This window comes from Scyliorhinus torazame, chromosome 7 (assembly GCF_047496885.1).
Source record: "Scyliorhinus torazame isolate Kashiwa2021f chromosome 7, sScyTor2.1, whole genome shotgun sequence".
Lineage (NCBI taxonomy): Eukaryota > Metazoa > Chordata > Chondrichthyes > Carcharhiniformes > Scyliorhinidae > Scyliorhinus > Scyliorhinus torazame.
In genome coordinates this window covers 203529932-203549326 of record NC_092713.1, presented here as the reverse complement: position 1 = coordinate 203549326, position 19395 = coordinate 203529932, and the positions used below count along the sequence as shown (strand labels likewise).

The window sequence follows — 19395 nt, the reverse complement described above, 5'->3', positions numbered from 1 at the left end:
GGAGTAGGCCATGCGGCCCATCGAGCCTGCTCTGCTATTCAATAAGTTCATGGCTGATCTGATTGTAGTCTCAACTCCACATTCATTTTTTAAAAAATATATATATTTATTAAAGTTTTTTTAACACAATTTTTCTCCCTTACAAACAATACCCCCCCCCCCCCCGTAACAAAAAAAAATGAGAAATCGTGCAGAGCAAGATATATACATGGCAAAATGATATATTTACACAGCTTTGTACACTGGCCCTCACCCGTACGTGCCAGTTTCCCCAACCCTTCATGTTATCTCTTGCTCATCCACCCTCCCAGGCAGTCCCCCCTCCCCCCCCCCCCCTCCCACAACGTCCCCCGTCCCCCCCCAACCCAGGGTTGCTGCTGCTGCTGACCGACCTTCCTCTAACGCTCCGCGAGATAGTCTAGGAACGGTTGCCACCGCCTGTAGAACCCCTGCGCAGACCCTCTCAAGACAAACTTAATCCTCTCCAACTTTATGAACCCAGCCATATCATTTCTCCAGGCTGGAGGGCTTTGCCTCCTTCCACATTAGCAAGATCCTTCGCTGGGCTACTAGGGACGCAAAGGCCAGAATGCCGGCCTCTTTCGCCTCCTGCCCTCCCGGTTTCAACTCCACATTCATCCTACCTCCAATAACCTTTGACTCCCATTAGTCAAGAATCTTTCTACCTCTGTCTTGGAAGATATTCATTGACCCTGACCCCACTGGAGAAGAGAGATCCAAAGACCCACGACCCTCGGAGAGAAAACATTTCTTCTCACCTCCGTCTTAAATGGGAGACCTCTTATTTCTAAACTGTGTCTCTCCCACCCTCTTCTCAACTCCCGATTTTAATCTCTCCCAAGGGGAAACTATCCTTTCAGCATATCTCTCAACTTCTAAACGCAATGCCCAGCCTTTCCTACCATTTCTTCTCAAGATAACTTCCCTCATCCCAGGAATCAGTAGTGACCTCCTCTGCATGGCTTCTGGCACTTTTATATACTTTCTTAAAAAGGAAGACCAAAGCTGTACACAGTACGCTAGATGTGGTCTCACCAACACCCTGTATAACTGTTGTAAACATCCCGACTTTGACATTCAATTCTGTTTGCAAAGTACAACATTCCATTTGCCTTCCAAATCATTTACTGTACCTACATACTAACATTTTGTGATTCATGTATCAGAGCACCCAAATCCCTTAAGTTCTGCAATCTCCATTTAACTAATATACTGCCTTTCTATTCTTCTTGCCAAAATGGACAAGTTCACATTTCCCACTTTATATTCCATCTGCCAGAGTTTTGTCCACTCATTTAACCTATCTGTGTCCTTTTGCAAACTCCTTATGCCCTCTTCACAACTTACTTGCTTATCTGTCTTTGCATCATCAGGAACTTTAGCAACTATACATTCAGTCCTTCACGCAAGGCATTGATAGAAATTGTAGATAACCAGTTGAAGTCCTAGCACTGATCCCAGTGGCATCATTACATCTTGCCAACCTGAAAAAGACCTATTTATCCCTACTTTCTGCTTCCTGTTAGCTAGCTCTCCACGCCAATATGTTACTCCTACACCATTAATTATTTATTTTGCGCAATAACCTTTTGATGTGGCACCTTGTCACTTGGTAGGAGTTTCTTTCCCTTGTTAGGTTGTTGGCCAGACCCCAACATTTGTTAGCACATCAGTCGAGAACCCCAAACAATTTTCTTTAATTTGTAGAAATGAGTGAGGAAATGATATTTACCCCAAGAGTGAGGACTCTGACCAATAGGTATCTTTTATGTTTAAAAAATAAACTAATTTAAACACAAAATTATCCACATTAGCAACAAAGAAAGTAGCATTACAATGTCAGTTCTTAAACAAAAGGAAACACTTGGTAACTTGCCAATATAGTTCAAAGCCACTTATAAATAAAGTTAACAAACCGGTTACTTGCTTAGCTGTGTAGAGACTTTTGGAGAGAGTTATTTTCAAGAGAAGATCCACTACACTTCTGTCTTGTCAGACTCAATCCTATCTCAAACTGCTGTTCAACTTAAAATATTATAGCAGACTGCAAAACTACAGACGCCTCTCATTAATTACATCATCAGTATCCCACTAAGTTCTATGACCCGCTTAGCTAGAATAAATACCTCTCCCTCATAAATTATCTACACTCCAGGGAATCTCCAGCAATCAAAACACAATTCCATTCGCCCTTTATCTGTAACCAAGTAAGTGGTTGAAATAATCATTCCCTCACCTTTTAACTCTTTAATTACAACTTTAGGAGACACAATGCCTGTTTGTATTTTAAACTAGGGTTTTTAATAACATTAAATATAAAATATAATATGCATCAATTTCTATATTGATCCACCCTAGCCCTTCCTTATCTATCATACACTTCCATAAATTGTGTCCTCCCCTACTCTGTCGTTGAAATTTCTGAGGTGGATCAGTTTGTTTCCTGTTGGGACTCTGGTTCACGATTGCTCAAGGTCAGCATAGAATCCTTCCTCGATGTGGATTTTAGGGCTGAATGCCCTCTTCCTGTGCCATTGTAACTCTAAATATGGCTATATTCTCTTGAAGTTAAATAAACATCCATACTATTGATATTTTTAAATAGTGTGGTGGTTGGACAAATTAATTTGTTTAAAATCTGAATTGTTCTTTGCAAACATGATTTCCATTTAATCCAGTGACAGGATGATCGTTAATGGGGTGAGGCAGTTGGCGGAGAATGTTCTGAGAATGGGAAGCTCTTTATTTTTGCATGGCCATTTTCCCCAGGCCACATTTGAACAGCTCTCAGCAGCCCGTGTCTTATCAGCAGAAACTACATGATGGGTCATCTAACCTGGTCCCCTTCGGTCAATAGGTGTGTGGCAACTTAACTGCTGTAAAATAGACAAAATGTTTTTTTTTTAAACTTGACCAATTTGTAACACTGCTTTGCCGCATGGTAACCCAATGGTCCCGACTGTTGGAGGCACTGAGCTGAGCAATACAGGATGGGATAAGAAAACTTGAATTGCGCTCGTCAATTGCACTTGTTCCAACCCCTACTAATTTGTTCTGAGTGCCATGGCTGGGAGGTTGGAGTGGATCTGCAGCAGTCACTCCAACTCTTGTTTAGGCCCTGAGGCAGAAACAGAGAAGAAACTTTCCAGCCCTTCTCGCCAGTAAGACCGTATGGCCCTGCTAGTAGCGACCCCTTGCAGAGGGTGTGAGCCACGGAAAAAGCAGCTGATGTCAGCAGGCCCAGAAGATCCCGCCACTGGGATGGTTTATAGTATTTGTCTTTTTAGGATCAGTGGGTTGACGGCCATTGCTGAATCCAAAGTTATTTCCGTCTGGCCTCCATTGAACTGGGCTTTATCAAGTGTGGGGTTATAGGTTACTACCCTTTCCATTTAACAGTTCAACTAGTAACCCCCAGGATATTGATAGTGGGGGATTCAGCAATGATAATGCATTGAATGTCAAGGGATGATGATTAGACCCTCTCGTTGGAGATGGTCATTGCCTGGCACTCGTGTGACATGAATGTTACTTACCACTTGTCAGCCCAAGCTGTCCTGGCATTGCTGCATTTGGACATGGGCTGCTTCGTTATCTGATAGTTTTGAATGATACTGAACATTGTGCAGTCATCAGCTAACATCCCCACTTCTGACCTTATGATGGAAGGGAGGTCATTGATGAAGCAGCTGAAGATGGTTGGACCTAGGACACTAGTGAAACTCCTGCAGTCATGTCCTGGAGCTGAGATGCTTGACCTCCAACCACCACAACCATCTTCCTTTGTACCAGGTATGACTCCAACCAGTGGAGAGGTTCCCCCACGATTCCCATTGACTCCAGTTTTGCCAGAGCTCCTTGATGCCATATTCGATCAAGGGCAGTCACTGTCAGTATGATATCTGGATTTTTTTTCCCCCGATGTAGTCAAAATGGTTTTGTCGGATGACTGGTGAGTGACTAGTTAGTGGACTGACTGAAGGCCCACCCACACTGCTCCAGAGCAGTTGATGAAAAGGGTACACGTTTCTTCATGCAGTAGCTGTGAGAAAGGCTGTTGTCCAAATTGCAGTTAACTTCACAGCTGAAAATGGAACTGCAAACAGCTTAGTGCTTCATTTGCCTGCCAAGCTGTTTGGAGTTTGTGACTATGGACTTGTTAATCTCTCTTTGGAACCTCCAGTCTTAGTAAAATTAACATCTGACCATTGTTTGTTTGCGTCTATATGTTTTGTTTTACTAAGTCCGGGGCAACATCAATCAAAATTAATCTGTTATTTTGCTTTCAATTTTGGTGTTTTTTTTTAAAGTGAGATGTTGTTCCTGATCAATGATTTGCTATTTTATGCATTTAATGTCACCCTTGTGTATTAGCAGATTAGTTGTCGCACAGTCTGCTGCAGAATAAAACTACTTTTCACACCAGATGTGATTTAACCAGCATGTTGCACCTGCCGATGATCTGGGCGCACCAGTTAAATAGTGGGAAAGGCCAAAATTGAGATTGGCGCAGATTAGTTTGCTATCTAACCGGCCCGCTCCCAATTGCGAATTCCAGATCATACCTGAATATGGCGAACATATCATTAACCCTCATTTACATTCATTTCCATCTCATTAGCGTGATTGAAATCCAATGCATCAGCCTCTTGGGAATTAAACGGCTCCCCAACGAGGAATCACGTCGGCGTCGTTTAGTACTCCTTTTTAAAAACATGAAACTGCACAATGCTATAATAATATAATCACTTATTGTCACAAGTAAGCTTCAATGAAGTTAGTATGAAAAGTCCCTAGTCGCCACATTCCGGCGCCTGTTCGGGGAGGCCGGTATGGGAATTGAACCCGATCAGCTGGCCTTGTTCTGCATTGCAAGCCAGCTGTTTAGCCCACTGTGCTAAACCCCCCAATGGCTGCTGAGGGGAACTGAGGAGGTGAGTAGCCATTTTCACTGTTTGGCATGCAGCTCAAGTGTACTTGAGCTGCTCCTCTCTGGTGCTTGCGTGGTGGGGGGTAATGGGCTTATCCAGGGGCCTAAAGTATCCCAGGTTGGGGGTTGCCCAAGGCAGGGTTGGAGGGCGGGGGTTGCCGAAGGCCAGGTTGGGGGGTGAATGGCTTTTTGTCTGTGAGGCTGTCAAGCCATCATTAATTATTGTGGAGACCCATAACAGGGGCAACTACAGCTGCTACCTGTCTGTCCTACCAAATACTTCCAGGACAAAATCCTGCTTTTGGTTCTATGCTGAAGATTACTCCCTTTGAGCAGCCTCTAACTGCACAGCTGAAGGCTATTGCTATTGAGGAATTGGCCTTGTGAGTTGAGAGAGCACTTCACAGCTGCAGGCTGTGTTTTCTGCTTTGTCGTGCTGGTCGCTGCCGATGCTGGGGGCTGCTGTAGCTGTTTTCTTTCATTTCTGTAGCGGTAAAGGAGGATAATTGTTTCTAAGATACCTGGGCCCTGGACCATTGGGCCCAATGGGACATAGGAGTCCAGAAGGCAATTTGGTTTGAAGCAAGAAGACGCTGCAGGACCTGATGCATGACATTGTTTCACATGGGCCACCTGCTAATGTGGTTGAAAAAATGCTTTCACAGATTGTTGATGCTTTTGTTGCTGGTGTGGTGAGTGCTTCATGTAACTGGCACGTCACCATGGGTTAAACACGCTGGAAGTCGAGGGTGTTCAACTGCACCTTGTGTGCCAGTGGATTATGTAGATGCCAGATTTGGTTCCTGTGAGATTGGACTGTGTGGGAGGGTCTGCATAGCTGCGGCTCCTGGACGGAGAATGGCACTGATAGGTGGAACAAGTCACACATTGATGGACAGATCAATTCTATGACAATGATAACATATTCTCAGGCTTCTCCTGCGTTTCTGTTGAGGAACTTGCGAGGGGTGATACCGTGTGTTTGTTTTTTGTGAAAATGCGGTGTTATAGCTTTGTATTGGTACCTTTATGGAACGGTAACATTTCTTTTGTTTAATGGTTAGTGTAATATGTGGGATGTTAAGTACTTGATTTTCAAATCTTTGTTACTGTTGACTGTTTAATAAACTAAAATATTTTTGGCTTCTCCTGTGTATACGTGCCATGCCTCAGATGCTGACATCCCCGTCTGAATCTCACTGCTGAGTCCTATCATCTGCATCAGCTCTGGGAAAGCCTTGTCCAGAGGCTCGGCATCTGGCTGGGACTCAGCTGAGTCCTGGGATCCAGCAGACCTCCGACTGCTGACTCTGACTCTCTTGGATGTTTCTGCCTCCACCTGATGTGCATCAGCAACTGTGTGGTGTTCATCAGATAGTGCCCCAGAAGTCTGTCCATTAATGTCCCCCACCGAGGTGTATGTCTCTGCCCTCGTGGAAGGTGGGGGCGATAGCGTTTTTAAAATTCATTTATGGGATGTGGGCATTCTGGACTGCCCAGTTCCATCAGACGGAGATCCTGCGAGACAATGAACATGTGGTCAGTGAGTGGGAAGGATCCTTTTGTCTGACATCAGCAACTCACTTGAGACGGGTCAACTGGGTGAAGTGGCAGTGGCCAACTTGTGTTGGGGAGGCATTAGTGGACAGGTTTCTGGGGCACAACTGGGTCAATTACTGCTCTCTCCTCGGGCAGCTCCGCTATTTCCAGGGCCTGTTCCTCATAGGGGCAAGGACTCTAATCTCTGGTACTCTGCTCTCCCATCTTGGTTCTTTTCCAGTTATTATGGGCTATCTTCTATGGAGACAAAAGAGAGGGCATTGTGAGCCGCACGCTTGATGGGTTGGGGGAGGGGTGATGGTGGTCGTTTGAAGCGGATGGCATGTGTGGGCACCGCACCTGGACATGAAGGGGTTGTGCAGTTGGGTTCCAGTGGGTTCTGAGGAACAAGCATGAAGATCGGATGTGGGGAGGGTGCGAGGTGTCAGCCAGTGATTTGAGGGTGGGGGGGGGGGAAAGAGTTTGAGGGGTGGCAGGTGGCACTGATGCCAGGAGAGCGGCGGTAACTTACCCATGCAACTTGGTGGAGGTGGTTATTTGTCTTCCGACGTTGAAGGCTGGTCCTCCTTGTCCTGCTGCCCGCACTGCCAAAAGCCACGGCTACAGCCTCCCAGGCGGTATTGGTGACCCTGCTGCTAATCCCCCAACCCACTCTGGGGAACGGGATGTCCTGTTTTGCTTCAGCAGCGTCGAGAAGCCTGGCCAGGTCGACATCCCCAAAGAGAGGAGTAGGTCTGCGTGCTGCACTGCTTGTGTGTTGACTGGGAGTGAGTGTTGAGGGAGCGTTTTAAAAAAGTAGCTCCCCCTTGTTACCGGTGAGCTGCTGAGGCGTGTGTCTGGTGAATCAGATGGCGAGACAGCCAGAAATGGCGCAAAGTTTGTGGGGACTCATTTCCCTAGTGCCATTAAATAAGGGCTGCGATCTCACCAATGTGGCCGTAGAAAAAAACCCCGGAATTGTCCCCAAAATTATACTGAATAATGTTTCTGTTTAATCGCACCCACTGTCTTTGAAATGTGGATCAGATCGAAGTTCAGGAGAGTACTTGCAATAATTTGCATTTCCTACATCAGCCACATTTGTGGTGGTAGACGAAGGGCCAGATTTGGGTCCATTTACACCAGGGCTAGGTCGGCACTATCTCCTCTATGTAGGAGTAACCAACGGCGAGAGAGAAGCTTGGCATTTCATAGATCGTATTTGAACCCAGCACAGAAAGAGACCATTCTTTTCTGCTGGCTCCATACTAAAGGAAATCCGAATAATTCATTTTCTATTCCCAAAACTGACCTCCAGTTCAAACGTTTATCTACATTTCCTTTTCAAAGCTATAGTGGCCTCTGCGTCAACTCTTCCTGTTGCATAGCATTACTTGCTCTATCAATGCTTTTTGTGAAAAGATATTTGTCCTAACCATTTTAATTTGCTAATTGCTTGTCATTGACTCTAGTTAGAAGCAATAACGCATCCATATCAAGACCTTTCATAATTGTTAAATCTATGCACCCGCCATCCTCTGTTTAATAGGTTAGTGTCTTTCTCTAACTCTTTTATAAAAAAAAAAAGTCCCTACTTTATTCAAACTTCTGACACTGCCGTTCCAAAAGAACAAATGTTAGATAACCTGCTCCCAGACCTTTGTCAATGCTGTTTTGCAGCCAGCTCCCATTGACTGCAACCAGATTCCAGTAACAATTCCTTGTTTCGAGCTGATTTCAGCCCAAGCATGTGAGCACAAACGTGAATGACCATCTATTAGGTGCAGGATGATGGGATGGTGTTCTGAAAGATGCTTGCCATTTCAATACTAAGATTCAAACCTGCTTTCCAACAGAGCTAAGAGGATGATCCATCTAAATAATAGTGCATTGAGGAAGAACACCTGCTGTTTGATTACAATATTATGCTATACAGTCCTGCTATTAGCCTGATAACTGCATTAGATCTGTGGCTGATGTTGAGGTCAGCAGTAATAAAGTCCTCCATGAGTAAGGCTGATTGTAGAGTAATGGTTACTTGTTTCCCTTGCGTTTAAATATTTTATCTTGCTGCACCATGACCTGACCAATTCATCACACTTGAAAACCTTTTAAATCGCAGAGCTTTTTGTGATTTGTTCCATTACATATGTCTTTTTAAACTAGCTTTTCTCCCAAGCGCTGCAATAGATACTATTTTTAAGTGAAAGGTAAAAGACAATGATGTCCTGTAGTATCGTGCAGCCTGAGGATCAGAAAATATAGATAATCTTTATTGTCACAAGTAGGCTTACATTAACACAGCAATGAAGTTACTGTGAAAAGCCCTTAGTCTCCACATTCTGGCACCTGTTCAGGTACACAGAGAATTCAGAATTACCTAACAGCACGTCTTTTGGGAGTTGTGGGAGGAAACCGGAGCACCCGGTGGAAACCCACGCAGGCACCGGGAGAATGTGCAGATTCCGCACAGACAGTGACCCAAGCCGGGAATCGAATCTGGGACCCTGGTGCTGTGAAGCAACAGTGCTAACCACTGTGCTCCCGTGCATTAGTCTGAGGGTGAATTTTGACAGGGGACCTGATGCATGTAGAATATGGACGATATTAACATGTACATATTCGGGATCAGCCTCTTGGTTGAATGGCTAAGCCAATTGCTTCCTGGATTTGTGCTCAATAAATTTTGAGCACTTTCGTACTGAAATGATGAGCAATCCCCTGAACGACGCGACTCCAGCCTTCCACAGATAATGAGGGGGTCACTGAAGCCTGTACCTGTATTCAAACTCTCAGACTGGAAGTTGTTGCTCGATTTCTGTAACATGCCTCAGGAAGGTGGCATTAGCTTACGTTTGGAAGTAAGTCACCCAACAAATACTGGAAAACCTTTTACTTTCCAACATTTAAGCAGCAAAGTATTAGACTCAATGATGATATGATGAATTGCCATTATAACCTGAATGTAATTTAAGAAGATTAAAAGCCATTATTGGGCTTGTGGCTTAATAGGCAAGGAAAATAGTTTAACATTGTAAATTTGAGATGATGCATGGCAACTATCTCATGGATTGAGCAACACAGTGGTTCTAATTGTGTTATTGCATGATTCTTGTTATCCAGCCCATTGAATATCATGGTTCAGAAGCTATTTTGTTATACAAATATATGCTCAGCATTGATGCCAAACCATTTTCTCTTTGATCATGACTGGCAGTAACCTCACAATGCTAGCACGATGATCTTTGAAATGCACTTGGTAAGCTATACTCCATTTGCTGAGGATAAATGCATCTTGTGTAGTTATTCAGATCTTCACTGTGCAGTGTTAGGCTGAAAGCGCAGAGTCTGGTGGAGCTGCACACGGCTGTGCGGCCAAGTTAAACCTGGTCCTTTCTCTGCTTTAAAAGGCGTACTCCCAAGTTTATAAAAGTAGTTTTATTGTTTAAAGCAGTTCCTTGCAACTGTGTAATTTCTTTTGCACCTCTTGTCTGCCTGTTCACCCTTTCGTATCTCTTACTATTATCTACTGAATTTAGCTGTTATGAATTTAGCTGTTTCATGCATCTAAAATAAATGAACCATGATGTTTTAACTTGGAGAACAGGAAAAGTTCATTATGGTCCAACTGGTTAGCTGGCCTCGGTTTTAAAACCCATCATACTCCTGTCTCCTTTTCCTGTGTGAAAAGCCCCATCTGTCTCGCTTTTCAAAATAAACATGGTAACAAATAAACCATAGAATTCCGACAATACCCTGCTTGTCGCTTCACTTTGCTCCAATTATTCACAGCTTTGGGACCTGGTCTCCAATCCAGATCTATCTGACCGGCATGATTTGTAATGTGAAATGTGTTTGAGCAACCTTATTCAAGCTGATGATGGATATGGGCCGAGAGCATGAAACCTGACATTTATTGGCAAATCTGTCTCAGGCCATTGGAAAGTTGGTGTGGAAAATTAAACAATTTCACACTTAATGAAATGATGGTATGGTCCTCTTGGGACTGGGAAAGACTGGAAGGCAGAGGGCTGCATCTAACCATATTGTAGCTGCTGTGAAAAGCTAAATGCTGACACATGACACAATAAATGCGATTATGTTTCATTCTCCAGCACTAATATCCTTGATCGGAGTACAAAAGGTGCATTTTTTTAATAGACTGGTGCATTTGGCCAAATTGTGACCATGATTGATCACTGAAATCCGTCTTCAGCACCTTACCTGTGAGTGCTTTGATTTCAGAGCAAGGTTAGGAAGCTGACTCCCAAGAAGGGCAGCATGGCACAGTGGTTAGTACTGTTACCTCAGTGCCAGGGACCCAGGTTCGATTCCGGCTTTGGGTGGCTCTGTGGAGTTTGCACATTCTCCCTGTGTTTGTGTGGGTTACCTCTGAGTGCTCTGGTTTTCTCCCACTGTCCAAAGATGTGCAGGTTAGGTGGGGTTACAGGGATAGGGTGGGGGAGTGGGTCTAAGTAGAGTGTTCTTTCGCAGGGTAGGTGCAGACTTGATGGGCCAAATGGCCTCCTACACTGTAGGGATTCTCTGGAAGGATGAAGCAATGGAACCAAGTACCCCTTGTCCTAAACACTCCACGATCTTTATAAAATCAAGGAAAATAAGTTTCAGTATAAAAGAGGCACACACATTATAAACTCAGTGCAGTTGGAAATTTTATCTTTCAGCATGAGGCGTTTGCATTGATACTGTATTTATTCAAGTATATGTAACTTGCTTTTAACAATTTTTCAGAACACGATCCAAATAAGCAAATAAAATGTAAATAGGACTTATTTGAATAAAACTGGCTGAAAATTTGACTTGGTTATTCAACTGTCACTTGAGATTTGAAAGAACTGTCCCTCCAGTAATGATTATTTTAGGATTTATATTAGTCTGTTCTCTGACAAGTGCACAATAGAATTCATAGATCCGGTGCTTGTGGGCAACCTGTGTTGCAACTCCTGGTTCTACTGTAGTCGGTGTCTCTTTGTAATGAACACAAGGCTGTTGTACTTGCACATCTTAATTAAGCTAGACACTCTGTTCCCTGGATGCAAATAAACTAAACTGATGTTATGAAGGAGGGGAAAGTCGAGGGGAACTCGACTAGTTATGTTCACTGTATGCTGTTTGTTCTTGGAAATCGTGATGAGATTTACTGTCCATTCCCGCAGAACTGACATGGTTTTTTGGATCACGTCAGAGGGCATTAAGAGTCATCCACATAGACCAAACAGTGCAGAAGGAGGCCATTTGGCCCATCGAGTCTGCACCGACCCACTTAAGCCCTCACATCCACTCTATCCCCGTAACCCAATAATCCCTCCTAACCGTTTTGGTCACTAAGGACAATTTATCATGGCCAGTCCACCAAACCTGCACGTCTTTGGACTGTGGGAGGAAACCGGAGCACCCGGAGGAAACCCACGCAGACACTGGGAGAGTGCAAACTCCGCACAGACTGTGATCCAGCGGGGAATCCAATCTGGGGCCCTGGCGCTGTGAAGCCACAGTGCTATCCATTTGTGCTGCCCCACATTATGTGAACTAATCGTGTGCAGGATTGACAGAGTTTTCTTTCCCTGGAGGACATGACTGAACCACTTGCATCGCATTTTTAAAAGTTATTTTGTATTTTTTTTCTCTCTGGTGCTAGGCACACATGCAAATAACCAGATTTCACAACTTGCCACTGGCATTTCTACACTTTTGTATCCATGGAACCTCTTTGGTGGCACATTTTCTATTGTGTTTAGGTAGCCTTAAATCAGCTTCTTGCTGATTTGAAATGCTGAACTGCTCCAGTATTCACTCAACCCCTTCCTGGTGTCAACAGTGTCTCCGTGATACTCTTGAGACCGAAGACCTTGTGTTCCAGTCCTACTGTTACTTGAGCATGTAATCTAGATTGACATTAGCATTGTGTTGAAAGTGCTGTCTTTCCGATTAATCCAAAGCTCTTTTTGCCCTCTCATGGGACATAAGATCCTTAGGTCTCACTTGAACCAGTGTGCGTATCTAACATTAGGGCCAGGAGGTTTAGAGAGGATCTGAGGAAAATCCTTTTCACCCAGAGGTTGGTTGGAATCTGAAACTCACTACCTGAAAAGGTGGTAGAGGCGGGAACCCTCAACGGATGAGAAATAGTTGGGTGAGCAATTGAAATGCCATAGCATACAAGGCTATAGACCAAGATGGGTGCTTGATGGTCAGCATGCACCTGATGGGCCTCCTTCTGTGCTGTTAAAAAGCTATGGGCGGGATTCCCCGTTGGCCTCCGACGCCAAAGTCGTGGCAGGCGCAGGTTTGACCCCAAATCGGGAACCTCTGGCACCCTGAAAATGGAGTAGAATGCATCGCTTGCCATGCAGCTTTTAAGCATATCTTTAGCGGGCCTGACCTTCTATTCTCCGGGGGCCTCTGCGATTCACCGCCACCGATAGGCCGAGTTCCCGACGGCGCAGTTCACTTGTGGTCTCGGCGGTCGAGAACCCGGCGTGGTGGCTGTGGACTGTGTCCAGCGCCGCCATAGTCGGCCGAGAGCTGTGCTGCTGTCCGATGAGGCGTCCGCGAGGGCTGGTGGGGGGGTGCAAGGGGCGGGCAGCTGTCTTTGGTAGTTCGGGCCCACGCTCGGCCGGCGCCATGTTTTACAGCGCAACTGCTGCAGGTTTTCGGCGTGTGCCTGCGCGGCCATGGACCCGGCCATTCTCCAGCCGTTTTTGTCATTGGAGCGGGAGTTTTATTCGGCGCAGCTGTCAGCCCCACACCGGTCGCAGGATGGGTGAGGGTTCGGTGCCGAATTTTCCATCGTAAAATGCCCCATTCCTCCGCTGGTGTCAACACTTAGTCTCTAAAACAGTGAATCCAGCTCTATGATTCTCTCTTAACAAATTTCACTAAAACAGGTTGTCTGATCGCATAGCATTGCTGTTTGTTACCATCCCATCTGATTTGGCGTTTAATAATTCTGTACAATTTCTTCAAGTCTTGTGCTTCTGGCATCGCAGTGCATGTCATGAGAGCTAACGTAGCTTGAATGGCACATTTTCCTGAGTGTAGCAGTGATGGGTTTTTAAATATAAAATGTCATCATTAAGGTTCTATGCAAAGTGCAGCACGGTAGCATTGTGGATAGCACAATTGCTTCACAGCTCCAGGGTCCCAGGTTCGATTCCGGCTTGGGTCACTGTCTGTGCGGAGTCTGCATATCCTCCCCGTGTGTGCGTGGGTTTCCTCCGGGTGCTCCGGTTTCCTCCCACAGTCCAAAGATGTGCAGGTTAGGTGGATTGGCCAATGATAAATTGCCCTTGGTGTCCAAAATTGCCCAATTATTGGGTTATGGGGATAGGGTGGGGGTGTGGACCTTGGGTAGGGTGCTCTTTCCAAGAGCCGGTGCAGACTTGATGGGCCGAATGGGCTCCTTCTGCACTGTAAATTCTATGAAAAATACAAGATCTTTGCTTCTGTAATTTATACCATTGGAGTGGCTGGGACTCCAATAGCAGGACTCCAGGCACAATGTTAATTCGATAACGAGAAATCTATATGGGAGGAACCATTTGACTTGTTGTCTGTTCCTTTACATCTTTCTATGCTCCTCTCACCAAAAGGCCTGAAGAGACATCTGACCTCGTATTTGTTAGTGGTTGCTCCTTAAATGTTTATTAAATTGTATTTTAGAAATTGATGTGAAGTTGTGCCCCCTCTCCTCTTTTACACAGGGCAATTAAAAAATGGATTAAGAAAGTACCACTGTGTCTTGCATCACCCTCTTTAAGATGGCTCCCTCCCAATGAACCCACTGGAACAAGGAACATGGCAGAGTAAAGGGACGAGCGTTGCAGAGGGAAGAGCTTGGTCGCTTTTTCACAGCACTCGCAGAAAGGCAGGAAGGTTACCATGGTAACTGTCATCACGGAGCAGCTACAGAAACAGAGTTTGGATGACCTGGCTTGCAAGGCCTTTAATATTAGCCTGGTAAGAGAACCATACACAACACCTCCAGCCATCTATTTTACCGATGTGTCTGGCTTTTTTTTTAATCCCACTAACCTGTAGTCAGACCTACCTGTTTAGAGAATCTTGTACCTTTCCATAGGTAAATGCTGAGTATAGGCACACCGCCTTGACAGTAGTCACCCAGACCAGTGAACACAGCCAGTTGGTGCTGATTAGTGTTCAAGAACTGCTTGTCTATTCAACTTTAAATAGAAAGGATTGATTTTTTAAATTTATGTGCAACACAAAGTTGCAAGAACTGACCTGTGCATCGTCTGTAATTGTCTCTGGTGGAGAGAAGTGAAAGACCGGTCTCTCCAAAGTTATCCCATTCGGGAGTCCCTGTCCACCATTCCGCAGCCAGGTGAATGAGCAAGTAACCTGTTCACTTTTGGCAACCCCCATTGCCCTGTTGATGATACATGGATGTCATGCTTTTTGGGGGTCTCTGAAGCTTGCTTTGTTAGGTTGCAAATTCGTGGAATTAATTTATCTGCAATTTTGTTTTCTAAACTTCTCGCTCCTTCCATGCTACCCTCTTATCTTGTTCTCTAGCAAAAAATAAAAGTAAATCACTGTGGATGCTGGAATCTGAAACCAAAAGAGAAAATGCTGGAAAATCTCAGCAGGTCTGGCAGCATCTGTAAGGAGAGAAAAGAGCTAACGTTTCGAGTCCAGATGCTTTGACAAAGGGTCATCTGAACTTGAAACATTAGCTCTTCTCTATCCTTGCAGTTGCTGCCAAACCTGAGATTTTTCAGCATTTTCTCTTTTGTTCTCTAATGTTTGCATACTCCATGTACGTTGCATCTGGTTTTCCACATACTTGTTTTCTTCTGTGTGCTGTGATCCCTAGATGATGAATCATCTCCCTTCTGGTGATCTTTAATTCTGAAGCAGTGAAATTGGAAGGCCTGAAATATTTTCATATCGAGCAGTTATTTTGACAATTTGCTTTTTGTTGAGGAAAGCTGGCGTGCAGTTGACTGTATATTTAGACATTTCCTCTGGGATGTTTTTGGCATGTCCTACTGCAAATATTGATGCCAAAAAGTACTCCCGGGGACCCTTGTCCTAACTTCTGGAGTGATGACTGTCCATAAGAGAAGAGTGCCATTGTTGCAGAATGCATGTTCTAATTCATACAAGCAACATAAATTGAACTAGGAAGTCAATAAATTAAATACAGAAATCTGATTGGTCCCCTAGGTTTCCTTCACAGCCCCTCTTTAAAACTGGTCTCGTAAAATCTTTCCTTCCTTCCATTAATAACCTTTTCAATAATGGCAACTGTTTAACTTCTCACTGAGGCTGGAGTGCTTGGTGAAGCACTTTCACTGAGGAAAAGACTTGGCCTAGACTGCAACGTCCCATATGCAATGATGATTTCTTATCCATGTGGTAAACGCGTGTTAGTTTAAACACCATGATTCTACATTAGGCTTCTGCTGGGTTTTTTTTTTAGATGAACCGTGTGTTTGCGGAGGTGATATTCTGGGAGTGAAACACTTTTTCACATCTTGCATTTAGCATTTTGTAGGTCTAATGTGGGTTAGCTTCCCTTGAACTGTTCCAGTATGAATTCTTCTTCATTTTAATGTTCATCAATGTTCAATTGTAGCCAGTTATATCATGGACATCTGAAAACTGGTTTGACACCATCTTGTTGTCACTTATTTATGACCAGAACTTTACTGTAAACAAACAAATCCATTTCTCTTTTTATTATATAGTATTGAGCCAGTTTTTACTGGCTGTTTGGGGATTGTATGTTGTGATTCTTTCCTTTAAAAATATATTTTCTTCATTCAGAAAAAATTTCAATTATAACATACCGAATGTCAAATATAACATGCAGAACAAATTTATAACAATTTAAAACAAAAATATATCGCCACAACTCAACCCATCTACCACCCCCCACCCACATTTCTGATAACAACCAGCTCTTTAAAGAAGGTAATAAATGGCAGCCACCTAGAGAACAAACCCTTCTCCAATCCCCTTATGGCATACTTGATCTTTTTCAAATGCAGGAATTCCGACAAATTCCCCAACCAAATGCATATGTCCTCCATCTGAGCAAGATTCACCTCCGGGCTGTTAGAGGGGCAAAGGCCAAGACATCAGCCTTCTTCCCCCTCCTGCAGGCCCGACACTCCAAAGATCGCCACTATTGGGCACGGCTCTACTCTTAACTCATAAAATCTCTGACATTGTTTCAAACAAGGAAACCTAGAACTTAACCAGCAGGACCTAAACACATGCGAATGGTTTGTCAGCCCCCTCGAACAACACTCACATCTATCCTTTACACCCGGGAAGACCTTGTCATGTGTGCCCTGGTCAAGTGCGTCCTATGCACCACTTTAAACTGTATCAAACTCAACCTTGTACACAAGGAGGTGAAATTGACCCGATGCAGAATCTCATTCCACAACCCCTCCTCCAAAACCAAACCCAATTCTTCCTACCATTCCCCTTTGCTTCCCCCAGCGAAGCCTACTTCATTGCCATCATCTGCCCATATCATCTCTCCTGTGGAGAGACAACACCTTATCCCACCTAATCCATGGGTGAAGGGGCCAGCAACCGGGGAAACAAAGAGTTCCTTAAGCACAACATTTCTACCTGCAAATAACCTAAAAACATTCCCTCCCGAGAGTTTTAACGTCTCCGCCAGCTCCTCCAGCCCAGCAAACCTGCCCTCCACCACCAACTAATCTGGAAACCTTTCAAACCCCTCCCTGTCCCAGATCTTGTCTGTCGAATCCATCGCAGCTGGTACAAACCTATGGTTCTTACAGATCAGTGCCAGTAGCGACATAGACCTTAATTTAAAGTGCTGTCTGAATTGATTCATACTATCAGAGAGGCTACTCCCACTGGACTCGGAAGGGAACCTAGCTGAAGAGAAATGGAAGAGGAGCAGTAACAAGTGCCCTCAAACCTATACAAGAAGCCTCCTCCATCCGTTCCCATACTGACCCAGGATCCTTAAAACTACCGCCGTACTTTCTCAATGTTTACCACCCAGTAGTAATGGATCAAATTAGGTAATGCCACCCCCACCTCCGCGACTGTCTATCCCTCTGCAAGAAAACCCTTCGAACGTGGGGGGGCTTACCCACCCAAACAAAAGTCAAAATTAACTTGTTCACTCTACTAAAGAAAGATTTAGGAAGAAAGACTAAGGTTTTGACTTGGGTCCAACCCATAATTATCCTCAAAGCTGAATTCCAAGATGTGGGTTTACTCATTGGACTCCTAAATATTGGACTCGTGGAATACGGGTTCCTCCACCAGTGGGTGTAGACTTGCCCAGCTGGGCTTGTGAATTTGCCCGATAAAAGTCATCCTGGACTGGGACTGGCACTTCCGGCTGTCCTGACTGGGACCATCCGTTGCAGCCTTGACATTTCCAAGGATGCTGATGAGTTTAAGACATTGACTGACTGCAAAGTATGATTTGCTGCATACAACATTTCAGGCTGTCTCATCTGTGCGCAGACTCTACCAACTTTGGTGCAAGCCCTCGGATATGAATGAGGGGGATTCCACAGGATTGACTGGGCAGTGTGTGCTTTTGTTGTGTCCGGTGTCTAGGTTGATGCTGAGAGGTCTGTTCAGTTTTGTTATTTGACTTACTGTAGCAGATTGGTACAACTGAGTTTGATATGGACTGGGCAACACGGTAGCACAGTGGATAGCACTGTGGCTTCACAGCACCAGGGTCCCAGGTTCGATTCCCCGCTGGGTCACTGTGTGGAGTCTGCATGTTCTCCCCGTGTCTGCGTGGGTTTCCTCCGAGTGCTCCGGTTTCCTCCCACAGTCCAAAGATGTGCAGGTTAGGTGGATTGGCCATGCTAAATTTCCCTTAGTGTCCAAAAAAGTTGGGAGGGGTTATTGCGTTACGGGGATAGGGTGGAAGTGAGGGCTTAAGTGGGTTGGTGCAGACTCGATGGGCCGAATGGCCTCCTGCATTGTATGTTCTATGATGTAACCGAGTGGCTTGCTAGACTACCTCCGAGGGCAGTTATTTTTGCACTGTGAAATGCCAGGATCCATGCTATTAAGCTTTTACTTTTACTCCACCATTAAATACAAAAAAGTTGGGACCAAGTTTCAAACACTATACTGAATTGCAACCAACTATTAAGATATTTTGTTCGATATGTAAATTAACCTGGCCTGTCCAGAAATCCAAGAAGGCCCCCTCATAGGCTGTCTGTTTTAGGACAAATCCTACTCTTGGGGTAGTATAATTGGCACATAAGGCAGGCAGGCAAAAGAGGAGTTTTAGTGCACGAGCTAAGGCACTATTTGGAATTTTATTCTCTGCAAAGAGGCTATGCAGAGGCTGGAAGGTGTGCCAGAGGCACTGACCCATGCTACATCTTGCTTGCGTTGAAAGCAATCTTTCAGTGCTCCTGCAGTTGGGTCAGCTTGTCTGTGCCAAATCATCAATTCACAATCATGCCTTTTGATCGTTTGTCAAAACACTTTTACCCCAAATAGTACTGCTACTTGTTCAATTTATCTTGGCATCAAGGAACATTTCCAAATTGAATGGCTGCATTTGGATTTCCCATATTTAGAACTAGATTAATAAATCCAGTGATCTGAAAAAACCTAGAAGAGATGCTGGTTTGCTAGAGTGCTGGCTGAGTTTGGCTCAGAGAGCCCTCAGTGCCTGGAGTTCATCCATACAAATTACTTATATAAAGTGAGGGCAGATTACACCTGATCCCTCCAGAGCTATCTCTTGTTTCTGACCCCCTAAGCTTAAGGGTCCTGGACAGTTCGACTGAATCCAACCCAATTCTCTTTTAGCTATCCGACTATACTCATTTGAGGACAGTCAGTGTAAACACTTCCATGAGGGGCATTTTGGAGGGGTCTAA

General features: G+C 44.6%; 1 protein-coding gene across 7 annotated transcripts in view; it reads left to right on the top strand.

Moving 5' to 3' along the window:
* fam53c (family with sequence similarity 53 member C) overlaps positions 1 to 19395 on the top strand; it is a 178494-nt gene that overhangs the window by 36806 nt on the left and 122293 nt on the right. For 6 of the 7 annotated variants that reach the window (XM_072511967.1, XM_072511961.1, XM_072511969.1 and 3 more), the window contains exon 2: positions 14215 to 14470. In XM_072511967.1, the coding sequence (XP_072368068.1) occupies positions 14393 to 14470 (78 nt within the window). In that variant the 5' untranslated portion in view covers positions 14215 to 14392. Of the gene's footprint in view, positions 1 to 2721; positions 2879 to 14214; positions 14471 to 19395 lie in introns of those variants that run through there. The other variant, XM_072511963.1, reaches the window with a different exon arrangement.